General features: G+C 39.3%; 1 protein-coding gene across 1 annotated transcript in view; it reads right to left on the bottom strand.

Moving 5' to 3' along the window:
* Window positions 1-19,854, bottom strand: part of CLASP1 (cytoplasmic linker associated protein 1) — a 189,013-nt gene that overhangs the window by 59,666 nt on the left and 109,493 nt on the right. Inside the window, exons 21-25 of the mRNA XM_074828769.1 lie at window positions 15,099-15,206; window positions 13,540-13,566; window positions 11,638-11,805; window positions 5,662-5,769; window positions 1,747-1,809 (exon numbers count right to left, since the gene is read on the bottom strand). Of these exons, the coding sequence (XP_074684870.1) occupies window positions 1,747-1,809; window positions 5,662-5,769; window positions 11,638-11,805; window positions 13,540-13,566; window positions 15,099-15,206 (474 nt within the window). The remainder of the gene's footprint in view (window positions 1-1,746; window positions 1,810-5,661; window positions 5,770-11,637; window positions 11,806-13,539; window positions 13,567-15,098; window positions 15,207-19,854) is intronic.

Raw genomic sequence — 19,854 nt, 5'->3', positions numbered from 1 at the left:
TCATGTAAATTTAGTATTACATTAGAAAAGGGAAGATAGTTTGTTTTATTTTTAATGAAGAACAGAATGACAAAATAATTCAGTTGTAGATCAGTTTAAACACCCAGCATAAAGAAACAAAACTGAGCTTTTTTAACAAATTAAGTACAGTGTGGCATGCTGGCTTTTATCTGTCTCCATGGCTATCAGGAATTTTCTGAAATACTTCTTTCAGTGATTTTTAAATTCATAACACCCAAGTCACTCTGGGCTTCTCCTCAAGACACTGTTGCCATACCTGAGTGCAGAAGTTTGACCTTAGGAGAGACATCAGCATATCTCTAATGTGGGGCTGGGAACACATGTGGCTCCAGGAATAACCAGTACAGGTAAGCCCAATGTTACTGGGCAAGAAATAAGCAGAGTATACTCTGGCCACATTCCCACGTCTCCCTGGCTAGATTCATTACACTTGTTACAAACTTGGTGAAAATTCCCAGTGACCATTTTTGGCCTGATTTTGCCATTTTTAGGGAGATTTTGGTCTTCTTCAGGACATTGGTAACCATACAGAATTTGATTTTGCTTTGTACCAAACCACAGGAGCCAAGCACAGCTCAATTATCACAGGAAGCTGAATGCAAACAGAGCTTAAATCTGTACTACAATTAAGGTATTTATATAAATCTTTCCAATTACTTTTGTTAAATACAGATTCAAATTGTTACTTTGAAGAATGCCAGTCAAATCAGCTTGCATCATTTCTGCCAAGTAACCTGATAAGGGAGATGTTTTGAGAGTTTTAGTTAAGTGACAGTCATTTAACTAGACTTAAGAGAAACAGAATATTTTTCACTCCCTACCTCAAGGGGGTTAATTAAATAACTTTCAGTATCACTAATTCCTTATACAATTTTAGCCTCCAAGAAAACACTGAAGCCCTCATCTTCTATATCATCTTTGTCCCCACAACAAAGTATACTGTCCCAAGCTAGCAGCCCTCATTAATTTTTTTGAAGACTCCCAGTGAAATATCCTGATTTCAGAGGAAGTTACAGGTTCTCCACAACTGCGAATCCAGCACAGGGATGGGAAAGAAGCAACTGGAATCTGCAGATTTTTCTCATTATATGTAAGCATTAGTCTTCTGATGCAAAGCCCAGAGAAATTAAGGGCATCATTTTTTCAACAACTTCCATGCACTTTGGAGAGGCCTTCAGAATTATATGAAGGATGGATCAGCATGTGTTATGTTCCAAAGTTCATTTTAAAAGCACATCGGGTGCTTAATTCTTGGTGGTCTTGTGTATTTTGGAGAGGATCCCACAAAGAACTTTCATTAACAGAGACCGGAGTCCAGAATATTTAGTAATAAATGGGATAAAACCCACTGGGATCCAGTCCTAGGCATTGGGAACTGCTACACTGCTAAAGAGAAAATGTAAACAGAAGTTGCAAGTACTCTGCATCAGTCAGGATTTAGCCCATGCTGCACAACTGATCCAATTTACAGGAGAATTGAGAAAGCCCTGGATCACCCTTTGTTTAAACACTGTTCACAATGTTCCTAAAATACATAAAATTAAAAACATCCAATAAATGAAATTCAAAACAAAAAGCCACACTGAACAAAAACAGAACTGAAAGCCCCATAGCGGTGAGAAGCACATGCCAAGTGCTGGCTGATGCACATGACGGCAAATGTTAAGATGGTGTAAAACAAGACTACGTATAAGAAGCGGATTCATGCAGTTAGCGCTTGTTCACCTGACTGCCCAACAGAATCAGCAGTGGAGAGAGCACTAGTGGACCTGGAATGACGTCGAGAAGCTGCAAGTAGAAGGAATGGCAACACCCACAGGATTAACACACATTTAACCCGAGACAGAAAATGCCACAATCCAAAGGGGATGCGTGTGACCGCTACCGGTAAAGGTGTTTCATAGTGACAGGGAAATGACGCTGTGTATGGATGCATAACAGATACAGTGCAAGCCCCACAGCGACGCCTCCGTCTGTAGCTTCCCTCCCGCTTTCTCCCATGACCGTAAACACGATGCATGACAAAACTCATTTGTAACAGTCCCAAACCCAGTGCAGTTCAGCAAAAAAACCCCAGTGCACATCAGTCACATTCCAGACCCACAGATCTGGAAGACGGCCATCATGAGAACGTGGAGCACATAACTACAGAGTAGGATTTAGATGTATCTGATCTAAACCCCAAAGTGAAGCCATGACGAATGGTTAGGAATTGTGCTTGCAGGTATTTTTCCACAACATTCTAGCCTATGCATAAAAAAACAACGCTAACAAAGAAAATGAGTAACATAAGTAGAAAGAGTCATACAGGGAAGTCAGCCAACCACTGCATATGTCTTTGGCTTGGGTTTCTTTTTCAAGTAAACACACGTACACACGTATCGTAGCTGTTGCTACTACCAAAAGTCTCTTGCTTTTAACAAATTCTGCATACATGTTTCTTGAATCTAAGTATGGACGTGCACAGATAATCTGAATATGCACACCATACGCCCATCTAGAAATACGCCACACGTATACAAATTGTTAATAGCAACAAAGCACACACAGTAGCAGAAGAGCTGAAGCCAAATATAGCTACCACTTCAATTCCCAGTTGTCAGCAGCACATCAAGCACAAAATCCCTTCAGAGAGGTTTTCAGTTCTTGGATTCAGCATAGAGGTGAGTTCTTTATGACAACAAATGGAAAGCTGGTCCAGCCATTTCCAAATTACAGAAATTTAGTTTCTCTAAAGAGGTTTTGCCTGTCTCTAGCAATGACATGCTCACCTAGCTCAAAGCAACTGACCCAAGAAACTGATTGCTTATTTGAGCAATTCATCACCACAGACTCACTGAAGGCCTTGTTGCTTTAATATCATTACTAGCACTGTCAATAAACTGAAAAAATAAAGCAGAATCACCTTCCAATACAAATAGGATTTGTCAATTATGTATATACCATGTGCAGTAGAAAAAGTCTCCTGTTCAGGCAAAACATTCATAAACACAAATACTAATATTACAAAATAGAAATCAGCAAAGTGAGAAAAAGAAAATTTAAGTTTTTTCCCCAGCTGTGAGAGCTTGACTAAAATCTACACAGAATATGCAATGTGGTCTTAAACTATGGAGAACACATGCATTTATTCAAGAGAACAATCCCACTGACACCATAAGTCAGTCATGAAAGATTTGCAGGATCAATGCAGGATTACGGACTGAACCTCACAATTAAGATTCTGAGCTCGCAACTGCTTTCTCCTGAGCCATCCACTGTGCCCTTGTGGGTGTCACTATAAGATCGAGACCCATGAAGAAACAGGAATAACCAAACAAAAACCCAACAAAAAAAGCGCATCTCTGCAAGGAGGCTGAGTGCAGAGGAACTCTTCACTGGTGCTCCCTAACAGGAAGCAAGACATTTGGTGCACAGACATGCATACCTGCACGGCAGCCCCAAAACAAAGCAGAGCAATTTGCAAGGTCAGGATGCCAGGGTTGACATTGACCATGATACCATTTAAATGCAAGAATCCTGTTGTTTACATGTAACTAGCTTAAGTATAATTCACTAATATACAAGTTAATCTTTATGAGCAAAAATAGACCATGCACAGTAGGATTATATTATTTTAGCATTAATGTAGATTAACTGGGTTCTAGAAATACTGTAATAGAATCATATTGTTTTGGCTTAAATTGACATATATACATTTTTTTCAGATTAATTACACACTACATAATTAACAAGTTCATGAACATTTTCGAGCTTAAAGCACTTCAATGAAAACACAAGAAAAAAGACAATAGGGTAACAACTATATTGGGTTACTATTATATTGATACTTCCTCCCCACGTTACCTTAATGATTAATAACAATGTATTTCTAGAAAGTCATTAATCTTCAGGTAAATAAATATCATGAGCTAAGATGAAATGACCTGCCCTCCCCCCTCCCCCCCAATAAAGTTTGTTACAAACAGTGTAATAGACATATATAAGTGAAATTTTATAGGCAGTGTACAAATCAGTCTCAGTTGTCGTGGTGATGTATGAAACTAACATCAACTGTGATTCTGGTACACTGCATTTATTTTTCAGAACAAGGGCTCAAGATAGTATTTCAATTAATATATTTCCAATAAAATAAACAGAACACAGCACAAAGGCATAGAACACTGACGAGTTAAGCCTGAAATCCAACCTGCTTAGACACATTGGCTGGAGAAAAAAACTTCATCCAAAATTGAAGCTAGGCAGGTAACTACAAAAACAAGCTACAGTTGCTTCATTTAATCAATAAAAAGGTCATCTATTTATTTTAAAGAGCTATGAACCAAGTTCTGAATGCTGAGTCCTCCCATTTTTCACCAAAAATTGAGATATTACAGATAATGCAAATAGATTGTTTTATAGCTCAATATAGCTCACAACAATGAAGTTTAGAACCCAAAAGCCCCTCTAGTATTAACTTGAAGATTCCACTCTACACCATTGAAATCAATGGGATTTTTGCCAATGATTTCATACGGATGAAGACAACCAGCCTCTGTGCTGATGGACAAATCAATAATGACAACATCTGTGTAAGTTTAAAAGATTAAAGTACAGTATATTAATCAAGTATGAGAACAAAACAGAAAAATTTTTCCCATCTGTCTCTATTTTTCATAGCCTTTTCTCACTATTGAAGTTGCAGAATTAAGCTCAAAATGCTATGTTCCACTTACACACTACATCATATACCTGTGTTTTTGTCACTATGTGCAAAACAGATCCTGTAATACCATTCTTCAGCCTTGATGAAGGTTTTAAGAGCTTCTTTCTCACTTTTAATATCACTGCTATGAAATTACTACATAAATGAGAGGGCCTGGAAATCAACTATATTTCATGTCTGAGATGACAAGTCTTGCATACAACAAGTAATGTATTTGGTTGAATATATGATATGGTATTTGATCAGAAACATTAACTATCCTGCTGCTTGCAGCACTGTGCAGAAAAACTTCTGCATGTGATAAGTGTAATGAGATTTTCTATTTGTACTGTACACTTAAGCTGCCCATTAGTGATGTTCCTTTAAAACCTCAGCCTCTCCATAATTTTACGCTGCTTGAAAATGTTTCCTACAAAATGGCATGTGCAACTTGTTCATTGATGATTGACAATGTCGAGTAAAACTTCTATAAAAAAAGAGCTTCTATCTCTACTGAAGGATTTAGTATAAAAATTGTATACTGTTACTCTACCTAGCTGTAAGAAACATGAATGGAGTCACTCAACAACAGGCTATGATGCTACCAGCTACTTCACTGTGACCTAGAAAATGAAGGCTTGCTCTCCCATACATTTCCATCAGTGCTGTAAAGTGAAGCAGAGCAGCCTATACAAGCTGATTTTATGAAGCTAAAAATTACAGAAGTTCAAACTAAACTATTTTCCTGCTAACAGTGAAATGCTGAGAACCAGAATTGAAGCATGCAGAAAAAAACAGAAGGGAAACAGGGTTGGAAATGGGGAGTGTGTCAGAAATCCAACAGAGGACAGGAAACAAGCTCATTCCGCCTGGCAGTGTCTTGAAAGGGCAATCAGAACAAGGGAAAAAGGAAAAAAATATCGACCCTTAAAGCTCCAATGCCTACATGTACTCACCAAGTGGAGGAAAGCCCCGAGCAGGGCTTGTATCTCGACTGCTCTCACGGCTGGTATCACGGCTGCACCCCTGACTCATGCTGGGTCGGGGGATACGACTGCTCCGTGCTAGCATGCAGCATGGAGAGTTTCAGAGAAGGTGAACAAGTTTAATGAGGACAAAAAGCTCAAAGTCAATTCACATTTCTGTTAGTTACGGTAATTATTACATTAGTAATTATGATTTGCAGCAGCTTGCTCAGGCTCTTTACAAACCAACTACCTTACATGCTGAGCTGTGTTTGTGATGTGAAATTTCAGCAGCATTAAATATCTGGTTGACAGTCTGCTTTTTTCTTAAGCAATCCAAATTTTGTTATTCAAGTAGAGCAGGAATCTTCAATCATTTAGGGGAGCTCTACTGTTACAAAACATGCAAAACAGGTGAGTCTGAAAGAAACCCTTCTGGAATATTTTTTCCTTAATTATAAGATAAACACCCTTCTGGAACAAAGCAGCAGGTCAAAATTTTTAAAAGTAGTCACAATACCAATAAGCTATTTTTACACAGATTTGCCTTTAACAAGGTAGTTTTGCCATGAACAAATATCCTAAGGAAAACAGGTGTATGTATTGTACAGACTTGCAGAGATATTTTTCTCCAATGAAAGATACTGGGAAAAAGCATTTAGAACCTGAATATCTGAAAGACAGGTTAAAAAGTGGTTTGAATTTTAAGGCAGTAGCAAGCTTCAGATCTTTAACAGGAGCTAACTTCTCCTCTTCAAACAATTCTAAAACCTTATACTTATGGTTTTATATTCACACGTGTTGAGACATATGCACACTTAAGGGGAGCTTTAAACTATATTCCTTAGACAAAACCCTGCATCAACAAGACTCTTATCTTTGGTCTGGCAGCTATCAAGTGTTCAATTTCCCACAGCCTAATTAAGGCTCCTGTCTACCAGCTGTGTCACGGGAACTCATCATATGCACACTCTTCATTTGGCCAAATGCACAGTAGAAGATAGAAGATTAAGCTGCTTTCATAGTAAAAAGCAATCCCACTGTTTAGCTGCAGTTTTGTCCAAGTAGGAAAAACAGAGTTAGGCCCTTAGCAGGTTGTTTAACATAAAGGATTTGAATTTTATGATTTTATAAAATGAGCATTTTGAGTATCTAAAACTCGATGATTCCTCTGCAAATTCTGTCATTTTGATATGAAAGCTGTTTGCAGAAAGTTATTTAATAAACTCTATGCCTGGTAGAGAATACAAAGTTTTCTTAGGTAAAGGAATAGCAGTTAATTGCCATGAGTTTACCTTGAAGAATTTAATGATTAAAGAGGGGTTTCGTTTGCTGTTTTGAAAAGGCAGTAGCATGTTTTAAGTGTTCAGAAAAGCATTTAAGGAATTTTCTCATGCAGAGTAAAATCTGATCTACCAGCTTTGATGGCAATGTAGCAGAGGCACATATACGTAAGATGAACCTGCTTTATACTAATATTTTAACAGTATCCTCGTATTTTAAAAATAGTGCTATTTGCATGCTTCAGAATATATATAATATTCTTATAAATCTCCATTGGTTTCTATACAGAAATTAAATGCCTAGACTCAAGCTAATGAAATTCCCCTACAGTGCTTCTGTGGGCTCATATACACTGGATATATTAGTATCCTTTCAAGCAAAACAGTACAGAACAAAATAGAAACCTTCATATTTAGGCTTTAAAATTCAAATATAGACTACTGCCAGATTCTTGGCTTGTCAAATCCCTCCCAGTTTTGCAAAACCCAGCTCATATCTCTCAGATGAATTAATGGTTCTGATGGTTGACCTTTGATGTCAGACAACACAGGATGAGCTATTGACCAAGTTGATTAGATCACCATAATGTCTAAAACTTCTGAGTTAGATGGTCTTATAATAAATAAAACAAACTAAATTATGTGAACTGGATGAAATTAGGGTCCACGTGTACAATAATCCCACCTCAGATGTACAAGGAAAAAAGCTGGCAGGTGAACTACAGGTTAAAATAACACACTGAAGTCTTCCACACAAATACTTGCTTGAAATTGAGGACTCTCTGGAAGCAAACTTCTCATTCTTGGGTCTCATGCTTATATGTAAATAATGGCAGCCTTCACATCAGGTTTGCACAAGCAGTCATTTCTCTTAATTAGAGAAGATCTGTCAATCTTTTCTATAATACAACCCTACTAAAACTGGCAAAGGCTCTTTAGAGAGGGAGAGATGTGAATGATTAAAAAAATGAATGGATGCACACAGTACATTCTCCTTCCATAACAGCTAACAGCAGCAGCATGAAGTATGAAAATGCACTTTAACTGCATGAGAACAGACTAGTAGGACAATGCCACAGATGAAGCACAATACTGACTGCACAAACAGAGCACCCAAAACCAAACACCGGATACTTCATGAGTAATGGTCAAACAAAATATTTGCATGTTACCGGATACAAATAAAAAAGCAAGGAAAAAAAAGAATGGACTGCAAAGAACTGAATGATGAGTCTGTTGGACTCCCAGGCACCTGCCTCACATTTTTACAGCTGTGCTGTGTTGGGAAGACTGGGTATCAGCTGCTCAGAGTATTTTCTTCGGGCACTGCCAGCAGTAAGGGCCAGCAGTGCTGTCATTTGGACAAGTCTCTCACACTGTCACAGCCTGTCTTTGCAGCACAGGCAGCAAAGACAGAGAAGACAGATGTAAGTCTTGATTTCAGAACTCCCAACCCCCAAAAGTTGGACAGAAATTAAGCAAATGAGTAGCAAAATTGATTAAAAGGAGTAGGCAGGATGAAAGCAGACAGTACATCCACAGCCGCTCTGGACTGAGAGCCTAGGACAGGATAAAGGTGGGTTGTTTTCAATAAAATCCCAACTTTCTAGATATGTACTGTCCGTCTAAGTTTTACCAATTCCATCTGGAAAGACAAGAGCAGTTGTATATGGTTCACACCATTATTAAAACACACTGTTAGGCTGTCTTACACCAGTGGGACCCAACAGATGCAAATACCACCAGCAGAACTCAATAGTCTCCCTGTTTACCAATCTACCACTTCAAAGAAACTTGTATTTCATTAGGGTGTGATTTGTAATGATTCTTAAGTGGAGACTAAAAATCAGCAGACGCTTCCTTTACATCAATACAAGCATCTTAAAAAGCCTGTAAAAGCTGCCAAAACAACCAAAGGAAAGCTCTGCAGTGGGGTACACCCAGTAGAGGCAAGTCAAGAACTGCCTTCAGCTTTCCAATAAACACACACAACGTAAAACCACAGAAAGAGTGCTGCTGTGTGAAACTGATAGCCACTGTGCCTGCTCCACTTTTTGGGGAACGACAATCTCGAATCGCATCTCTCTCCTTTCAGATCCAGCTGTGCCACACAATCTGCTGAGCATACAACAGAATTAACTTCAAGCAGATAAACTTTCAATCCGTGGGAAATGGACATCACCTTTTTTGAGATCTCCTTCAAGGGGCCCAAGTAAAAGCTCAAGATTGAGTATACTCTTCCTTCCCCAACAGTGCATCACCACTAGTAAACCTCCACTGAGCAGACAGCAAAGGCAAACTTAAAACTGAAAAACGGCACAGAGCAGGGCCAAAGAGGTGACCGCGCAGGACCTCAGCATGCCAGGTGCTCCTCATTGTGCTGCCTTTTGGGAAACAATGTACTACTTCAATGTTTCCAGCATACATAAGGAACATACTTCAGGGATACCTGTGGTCATGATGGAAATCTAAGCTAGCAGCAAAGTACTGATGCTAACAGGCATCCACATGCAGAGGCTCTTACTAGCTTCCTAATGCCCCAGAAGGGTCTGAAAAACTCCAGTGGATGGTTCCTGCATAAAGCCCAACTGCACACAGGCTCCACACTCTGTGTGTTTAATCTTGCACAGGCAGTGTTGGACCAGCTGCAACTCCCAGTCACCCCTGCAAAAACTACACAAGTCAATGGATGAGTTATGAACAGGATCCAGGAATTATCCATTTCTAACAGTCTGATCTGCACGATGGTTCAACACCTGCTGCACTGCAATGTGACCACAGACTTAAGAGATATTTCAATCCATGGGATAAGCACACGTGTATCACATACATAAATAATCCCACAAAGCCTCAAGTATTGAATGTACATTCGATGTCATATGTGTGCTCAAGCACCTTCTTGAACCAGACACTGAAGAAGTCTATCAACGTATTTAGGACCAAGGTGAGTGGGAGTCTAATGAAATGAAAAAATGAAAAAAATGTCAAGGAAAGACAGGGACTGAAGCAACACAATATGAACGCATGAAATACTGTTAGCTACTATGTTAAAAATACAATGGAATAATGGTATGAAGATAACAGCTCAAAAGCTATCTCCATCCAAATCAGTATTACAATTTTCAAGATCCAATAAAGAGACAGAATTTCTGCAACTGAGTGGTAGGGGCAACAGAAGTGTCAGACTCTCCTGTTCCCCTAACAGCCCAAAAGAACAGGCTGTGGCCATCAATCTGTGGGGCTGGTGGAAGCCACCCACCTGACAGATCTGTCAGAGCTCTCTCCCACTCCCAAAGAACAAGCACTAACTGTGTTCACAGGGAGCACATCAGAGCAATGAGATACAAATTACGCTTTCAAGAGAATTCAAGGCTCCCGTAATATACCTGAAAGCAGGCAACCCAAGAGTGAGGATTTTACACAAGGCAATTTCCCTTCAGATGCTTGAGACTGTTTCAAATCAGACCACATAACGTGATGATCAGCTTAAGCATGCATGATGGTACTATCTATCATTCTTTGTTTCCTCCTAAAAACCAATGTTCTTCTGCAGAGTGATATCAGAACAATTACCTCCAATATTTGGGAGGCACTTCACATTTTAAAAGCAACAAACAGAAAAGCACCATGTATTCATACAGAGGTCATAAAATAGATCAGACATGAGAAGAACATTGAATTGGGAAAAACAATGACAATGAACATGCAGTATTTTTTAAGACTTTTCTTACAACAGCATATGCACTCAGGTGCTTTAAATTCATTTCAATATACTTGAAGAATGAATAAGATACTTCTCTATTAACAACACACTCTAAAAAGAAAGGTAGCTTAAATGCAAAATACAATTGCTAAGGCAATAGTTCAAAATGTAATTGACAACAGTAGGGTTATAATTTCAATCAATTTCAACCTACTAGTAAATTCTTTGGAGATATAAAATAATTTAGTTACAGTATTTTTTAAAGTGTTTTTCCTCTACATAAGCATCAAACTTATGAAAATATTTCCATTTAGAAAATGAAAACATATTTACTTGTTCAGACAACACACTGAATACTTTTTCATCTCAATTCAGATATGCAAAATTTTATATATAACGATGCCTACTCACCTGACTTAAAAAAATGAGTCTGCTGATAAATTTGAAAATAAAATCTATTATAGAATATTTACATAACCGTCACTGAGACAAGAATATTGAAAGCAGAACAATTAAAGCGTAAGTCTAAAATACTGTCTAAGAAAGCGGCTCCAAGATATTAAGGATGACAGAGGCAAACCATTTAAGCTGCAAAATTTCTAAAATAATCCAAGAAGGTGCTTTTTGCCCTTGATTTCAACTGACCGTAAAGACTGCTCAACTCTTTTTAGGACTAAGCCGTGGATGCGAAAAGAAATATTTTTGCTGTGATGGTTATTCATGACAACTGTTTTGCTGCCTGATCTGGTAACATTGCTCATGTTCAATTTCAAATAGAAGACATCTCATGACATCTTTAGGCCTACTTTGAAACTATAGCTCAACCTGGAAAATTAAAATTGCTCTCCTACAAACCACAACCACATTAACTCACCAGCTGAAAAACTCAGAACAACAGTAACACAAACAGCTTCCTAGTAAACAGAAAAGTCCCTCCTTCGAGCACACTGGTCAGCATGTCACTGCCGTGATTATTCTTACCTAGTCCTATTCTGCTGGGACTCGTCTCTCGACTGCATCCCTGGCTCCGAGGGATCTTGCTGCGCTTCTCTGAAGATGATGGCACTGGCTGGACTCTGGACGTTCCACCACTCAGGCCACCATAGGCGCTTCCTAACAGCTTACCCGGAGAACTAGACCGGCTACCAGCTAGAAGAGAACCAGAAATAAGGAAAAAAACGATTAAAAACCCCCAAGATTTTAAATACTCTGACAGCAAAACTGAAACACAATCAGCTCGCTCTAAGCATTTGATCCAAATCACTCAGATAACTAATGGGAGTGTTCCCCATGGGCTTTCGACAAAGATTGAGAAAAACCCATGGACAATAAACTCGACATCAGTAACCCTGCCTGTATGAACCACACTGTGCAGGTGGGATCAACACCAAAGCAGACACCACGGAGTATGAATACCCCAGCTGGCTTTATGTGAGCTGCGGAGGTGCCAGGAGCAGCCTTGCTGCAACAGCACAGAATTCACAGGCTGCTTCACCTCCTCGCGAAGCAACACAGATCAGCCTGTGTGGAGAGCTGTGCTGCAGCATGCTGGCTTCTGGCACAGGTAACCTGCTGCAAAGTAGCTCGGGCATCTTCGTGCTATACTGCAGTGGTGGCATTACTTTCCTGCAATAATCCAGTGAAGGAAAAATTTAAAAAATACCACCTCAGCAACAGCAGATCAGCACAATAAAGTGTAAAACCAAGTGAGCCTGTCACATTTGTAGAGATGCTGGCTTACTTAGTTCTGATTGGCTAAACCTAAGCTATTTAGTTATTTTGCAGCTGTAGAAAATTTTTAGCAAGTTGAGTAGCTGGCTGTTTTATTTTCCCTTGTCTGTTTGATTAATCCATGTCAAGTTTACATTTCTTCTAAGCCATGTTGTCTGCAAGACAGTCTACCAACCAAGGTTTATTTACATATTTACATTACAGCTGCAGTAGATATTTCTATCTGAAATAGTTTTGCTGTCTAACTCAATAAGCTGAATAATACCTTTTTTTCCCTGTGGATCTTCATTTGGTAAGTTTTTTGAAAATTAAAGTAATGCTAGTTTAAAGATCATAAAGAATAATCATAAAGAATTGTGAGATTAATAGATTCAAGCCTCTTTTCTGCTTCTTCAGATATATAAAAGTCACTGAAAATTTATTGCTGATATTACCATTTCTGACATTCAATTTGTTTGCTAAAACAGGCAGGGAAAGTATATTTCAAAAGGTTGTAAGAACAGTCGGGCAACCTCACATTCTGAACTAATATTCATGTTGGATTATTTCTGAAAAGTATCTACACATTTCACAAAAATTTCAGTTCCAGATACTAATACGACTAGCAAGATTGTTCTATCTTAAGAAGATATGCAATTCTATTATTCTCATGGACAATACCATAACACATGTATTATTTTAACTTACTTGCCCCCTCCAATTTTTTGGCCAAAGCCATTTTGAATCAATCAAATCATATACTCCAACACTGCACGTGGTGCTGGCTCCCCACCCCCCACAAGTGAGAATACTTGTGACAGATGTGAGTCTCACACACAGCATCCACATCCTAAAAGCCAAGACTCCTCTCAGTTATGCTGCTGCAATCTCACTGATGTCAGCACGGTTGCACTGAAGTAACTGTAAGAAGAATTTAGCACCTGGGGTTTAAGCTGCAGCAATGAGCCAGCTTCAATATGCAGAAATGTACGCTTATCATGTTTGATTACTACGAGAAAGCAACATCACTTGCCATACACGTTTGGATTTATGACTAAGAAAATGCTTTTTAAGTCTCATAGTTAGGAGAGAGTGAGGGAAGCTAAAAGCTTAGCAGTTAAAAAATGTGAAGGAAATAATGTGAGAAAGCAAGAAAGGGAAAACGTTTCTTACCACCAGCAGGATTAGCTGATCTGGATCCTTGATTATGAGGGCAGACCAAAGGACAGGCAAAAAGTGGATTAAAAGACAGTAAGACAATACAGTGTTCAGCATGCGGTTTATGCTATACACAATACAGACAGAATTATTTACAAACATGTCAATCCTAAAGCCTCTGCAGAATACAGTGAGTTAACAAGCAGCTGCAACTAACAACTTCCCAAGGTTGATCAGCTTCTTAGCTAAATGTCAACCAACACATGGAGACCCAAGTTCTGCTCTAAATTACGCTCCAGCCCAGTCTGCAAAATTGCAACAGGGTTATCTTCTGTGGGCATGGAGAATTTGGTCCTGTGACCGTATTATATTTGAATAAGTTATTTCATGCAATGTTTGGCTTAAGGATAAAGATCACATCTGGTTGGGCTAGGCTGGAAACAGAATTCAGCACACTAGACCAAGGCAGCAGGTTCAGATATGACCATCCTAAAGCTTCATAAGACATTCTATAAAAAAATTAAGCCCATAATTTTTGAAACCTTTGGATACTCAACTATTCTTAAAATACTTCTGAGACTTGTCTCATCTGGTAATTTTTCACCAAAATAAGTTTAGGAAAAAAGGTAATTTCTGGCTTTGAATCAGTTTTAGGTTCAAAACTGAAGAAATCAAATTTAGATCAGCATACCAAAGCCCAAATTCCTTCATGACCTCAATGTAAAGACTTCCATTTGGCCCCATCCTGAATATAATAATTCTCTCTTCAGCTCTCCCAGCCTAACACAATGCTAAAACTGCCTCTCCATCCCTCCAGCATGACAGAGCAAAGCAATGAGAGAATGAACAGAGAAGGGCTTTTAAATAGGTGTACAAAGCAAGACAAGTCCTCAGAACAAAGACATCTTTCCACAAACCCCACCTGCTCTTACCCACAAGCTTGAAGGTCCTCAAAACATGAGTGGCTTTCTCCATCCCCCCAATTCCTTTTAAAGTTTGAGTGACAAAATTCTCCTCAGATACACATGACGAATATGCAGCAGCACCATATGTATGGCTCCTAAGGGAAAACCATGCCTTGCCAGGAAGCCAGACAGCACAGATGCGTCATGTGAATCAGAGAGCAGAACCACCTCCCTCGTATCTACACAAAATAGGTAATGTCATATTTTAAACTGATGCCACATCTCATTAACTTTAGACAGCTCATGTGTTACACATACAGAAATACAGTCACATAAGCGCAAGCTCGGCAGGGCAGGAACCCAGGACAGCAGTCAGCTACAGACACAGAGGGTGTCTCACATGGGACCCAGTGCAAGTTACTTAGTCCTACACATCACATCAACATGAAATTCTGCTGCACAGCTGGTAAAAAAAGGCAGCAACTAAGCACTCAGATTTGGGGCTCTATTTGTCAGCAAGAGCACACGCTGGCTGAGTGGGTATTCGTTTTGTTACATGTCCAAATGTTATTAGAAGTGAGCTCAATCCTCAGCTGATGCTACTACAATTCAAGAGAAACATATTAATAACTATTTGTTCTGCTACCCCAGAAATAAAACACTTCTTACGCTGGGACTGGGAAACTACTTTAGCCCGGCTGCGGCCTCGGGTATCAGCAGGCGTTGAGGTGACGCTTGTGGCACTGCCAGAGCTCTGTCTCCTCGTACGAATCCGACCTGGAGGAAGGCAAAGACAATCAGACTGTTAACAGGTTTCTTTCAAAGGCAGCAGCAGTGTCTAACATGCTGTTCTATGCTTGCAGGGTTGCTATACACACAATTAACCAGGGTACAAAAGAATTTTACAGGGAGAGGCAACATCTTTTATTAGACTGGCTGAGACGCAAGGGAGGGAGTGGAAACAGTCACAGTCCATGAGTCCAAAAACTTCTTTGCTTTCTGTAATGCTATCAGCCAGTTTAATTAAAAAATATTACCTCTCTACATCCTTTGCTTCTGTTCTATAGTAGCTTCTCTACAAATGATCGACAACAAAAATTCCAGTCTCCTAAATGCTGCTTCCCTTATCAAATTATTACTTTCTGACAAGGCGATCACCCTTTTAGAGACGGGTATGACAGATGCCCCCACAAATTCCATCGCTGGGACTTCCAATTAGCAGTTTGGTGCTTTACATCCTGCTCTACATGCACAGGCTGGCATGCACTCCTGTGAGAGTCTGTCGATGCAGCCTGACTACACTTTTATTTCAGGCTCATTGAATTTTCCCTGCTGTTTACAGATCCCTCATATTTATCCCCAAGATCAGTGTAACTTTACTTGTAATGGAGAGTCCCATTTAGCACAATCAGCGTTGTGGAAAAATGATTCTGTGTGTCTGCTCTTTATTTAAGCAGAGAATGGATATAAAGTCTCAAAGTGTTCTTGGTCCTTTTTCTGTCCTTTCCTCCTGAAAAAGCCACAGAAATTTGAGCTAGAAAAGCTTACAGGGTCATCAGTTCATCCCCATCCTGGGGCAGGGCTGTTTCCTACAGAATGTTCTTTCCAGTGCTAAGCTTCAATTATCTGTCTCTAGTTAATGGGAAAGAAATGATAATTAAGAGCAACACAAAGAAAGCCTCCATCAGTACTTTTCAACAACTCAGTTCTCAGACAAATCTGAAGCTCGTTCTCAGGACTTATGCCAGTGCTATCCTGCATTCAGAGGATGACTTCAAGTTTCAGCCACAATAAAAAGGAAAAAAAAACCCCAACACAACAGGTAAGCGGAGAGTCTAGACAACCACACCCACTGGTTATAGATATTCATTCTCCTGCCCTCTGTCTCCATCATAAGCATACATAGAAATATAAACAGAGAAATATACACCTCCCCCCCCCCAAAAAAAAAAATCACTTCACATAAGATACACATGCAGGACAAGACAATGGCAAGCAGCCCAGGCTGGACGGATTGAGAACTCTGTTCTTCTCTGAGCTCTCAAAATATTCGTAACATGGTCTGCAAGTTTCTGATAGACACAAAGTGACAAGAAGATGTTTAACTTTAAGAAGAAAGCTTATTGTTTGCAGGGGGAAAAGCCTAGAAGACAGCTGTACTTCAAACCTCTCCACCAGCATCTAGTTTTAAAATAGCTCAGTAGGCAAGACACAGGTATCCACATTCAAAGAACTGTTTGTAGCCGAGACACTGAAGAAATCATTAGCATAAAACTGGGAAAGTATAAACAAACCACTTTTTAACCACTGGCTCAACTAAACAAACTGAGCATGTCCACGTGAGTCCAACAATCGTGAAACTGGCTGCTAAGGTCTTCATACCACCAGCAAGGCTGTAGATCTCCTCTGCTCTAGTACATTATCTGCCCCTTACAAATGGTCAGCCTGATACACAACCAGAGGCAGCTCTAAAGCTCTTTGCTGGCCCACTCCCATCCCTCACAAGTTTGGCACTTGCACAGCTACACACAGATGAGCAGAGCCACTGTGCGACTTGCCACGAGGTATGTACCCCAAAACCCCACCACAGGCTTCAAAGCAGGGGTGCATGGGGTAGGGGCAGAAGGACCTCACGTTCTTGTCAGATGCCTTCTTTTTCATTTCTCACATCAGGAGGGCATCACTGGTGGCAACAGGAGTATAAAACAGTAAGACAAGAAGTTAAACCTGACCAGTCTTAGGAACCAGTAACAGAATTAACTTACATCTTTCCAGAACACCAACAGAAGGACTCAGTATTGCAGAAAGTCCTGGGGGACTTTCTCAAGCTGAAATTCAACATTACACAGTAACAGACGGTATTGGAAAATGCATTTAGCGATGTGTATGGGCCAAGAATGGGTGAGAAGGGACTGATGTCTCCTCTTATGCACAGGCCACTCAAGATCCTCAAAATTTTCTGTTCTTTCCAAATCTACAAAATCTTTCTTTTTCCTTTATCAGCAAGTGACTAAGAAGAAAGTAAAAACTGGGACAATATGTAACAAGTGGCTCTCCCAGCTTAGGAAATACCAAGTCTAAGATAATATATAAAGAGAAACCGAGATTTACTTCTGGTACCAATTCTGGGGGCTTTAAGAAAGAAAACTGAACCAAAGGGTCAAACTTTATTAACATGTGATTATCAGCAGGATTAGAAACAGAGAGCTCAGTTCTATTTTGAAACCCCTGAGAGTTAGTGGACAGACTCCTACCAACTTCAGCAGTTTCTGAATGAATGAATGCCCAGGAACAAAATTCTGCTTCCTTTTGGACTGGTAGATTTGCACACTGATTTTGGCCTAATGGGTGTCAGAGAGAACAATGTGAGACGAAGAGTTGCTGTTGCACAGGAAGAATGAATGGAGACCCAACACTGATACCAGTATTCTCGTCTTTCTAAAAAGGCTGACAAGCGTTTGAACTAGGGTTCAAACTGGGCTTGCTGGGCTTGCACTGTGCAAATCATAACAGAAATGGCAGAAACTAGAAATTCATGATGCAAAAATCACATAATGATACGAATATTATGATAGCACAGTAATAGCTCACCCTAGGAGTACTTTATTCTTTAAAGTCCTAGGATAAAGTAAAACATGAGGGGGAAAAAAATGCCTGTCAAATCCTTCAGACAAGGAAAAAAGTGCCATCTGATATCCATTATACGTATTGCTTGAAGCATGAATTGTTCATGTACTTTCCAAAGTTTTATTTTCTGAACTTTAAAACCTCTATTTTTTCATGCAGATAATTAATCTTACTTGCAGCATACAAATGGTTCAAAATAAGTGACTCAAAGCTACTCTCAAGAAAAAAGCTAAGATTCTAAGTTTTTTCCTATCCAATTACAGTTTTTAGCTGTAAAATAGATGACCAACTGGAACTCAAAATTGCTTTAGGCAAATCTGTATGAGATACAAAACCTGGAGAGAGATGGGGGATGTTTCATATGTTATTTTCACATACATGCACAACTTTTAAATTAGTCTTATGATACCCAAAACCTACTTGCTTTATAGTAGTGTAAGATGAATCAGCATTTGTCTGGCCTGAAAATATCGATATTTTTAATATATATTATACCAAGTACAGCATGTATATATAGAAGTTCATCTATACAATACAAATGTCTCTACCACATTGCCTTAAGAATTTCATCTGCAAACAAAAGTCTGCATTCACATCCAAGAGTTATTTGCACAGAGGACTATTTGTGTGGTTTTTCTCTATCATTCTACCCCAGACAGAAAAACTAATTTCAAGCAGGACTGGAAATAACATATCAAGTTATTGAGACTTTTTTTTGCTGTTAAACTCAAGCAGACGTCTCCCCCCCCGAAACTTCTTTGCTTTCAAGTGGGTTTGTTTCCATATCTAGCTCAAACTGCAGATGTAGCAATGCATATTTCATAACCATTATTTCTCTGCTGCTTTTAAAAGAATTACTGCATCTTGACAACAGCAGCACAGCAAAGAAGCAGATAAAGACTGCCCCAACTAGATTCCAAAAACCATAAAAGTATTTCCATAAAAAAGCCCTTGATCTAAATTTGATATGTGACACATCGTTGTTGGTACAGAAAGTATTTTGAAAGACTCCGCATAAATGCTTTGTTTTAAGAAACCATTTGTGGGTTTTTAGGAGGTTTTGGTTTTATCTTTTAAAGTTACTGTCATTTTTACAACAATCATGGATCAGAATCAACCCTGAAATGTCTAACATACGTCTAAACTTAGGAAGGTTGTTTGGTCTTGTTTTTAAAAAAGGAACAAGTGAAGGAAGACTCTATGATAACGTTTTTGCATTACAGGAGGCTTCATCTGGCTGCGTTCTGAGCTCCTCTGGGAGGATACTGCAGCGTCTCCACCCCCAGTGCTCAGAACAGACATAGGCTTTGTGAGACTCAGCCTGTATATTACACTGAAGAAAATGGCTTCAAATACCCTAGAAATGGCATATAACAGCTCCACAACTCAGTTTAATCTGTTCCACACTGTGAATAATGATACCTACAACCACATAATTATATATGGAAGCACTGGGATGGTAATGGTCTCTCCATGGATCAGGTTAATGCATTTAGGTTACTCAGCACTGGGTTTTTCCCCCACTTGGAGAAAAACATTCCTGAAAGAGCCTCTAGAACCCTCCTAGCTGTGTCACTGCTAAATGACATGTGGACATCCGAGACATGCACACATCAATTTAAAACATGCTTTACATATAAAAGCTGTAAAGAACTTTTTACAAACACCATCGGAATGGTTTCCATGCATATTTAGCATGTGTCCAACATTATACTATTATAGGACATGACTGCACCATAATTTTCCCCGAGAAGCCCTCAACCCTTACTCAAAACCATCAGCATACGCTGCCTGTGGG

This window comes from Strix aluco, chromosome 6 (genome assembly GCF_031877795.1).
Source record: "Strix aluco isolate bStrAlu1 chromosome 6, bStrAlu1.hap1, whole genome shotgun sequence".
NCBI classification, from domain to species: Eukaryota; Metazoa; Chordata; class Aves; order Strigiformes; family Strigidae; genus Strix; species Strix aluco.
The sequence above is the reverse complement of the archived record's forward strand: the minus strand, read 5'-3'. Positions and strand labels throughout refer to the sequence as shown.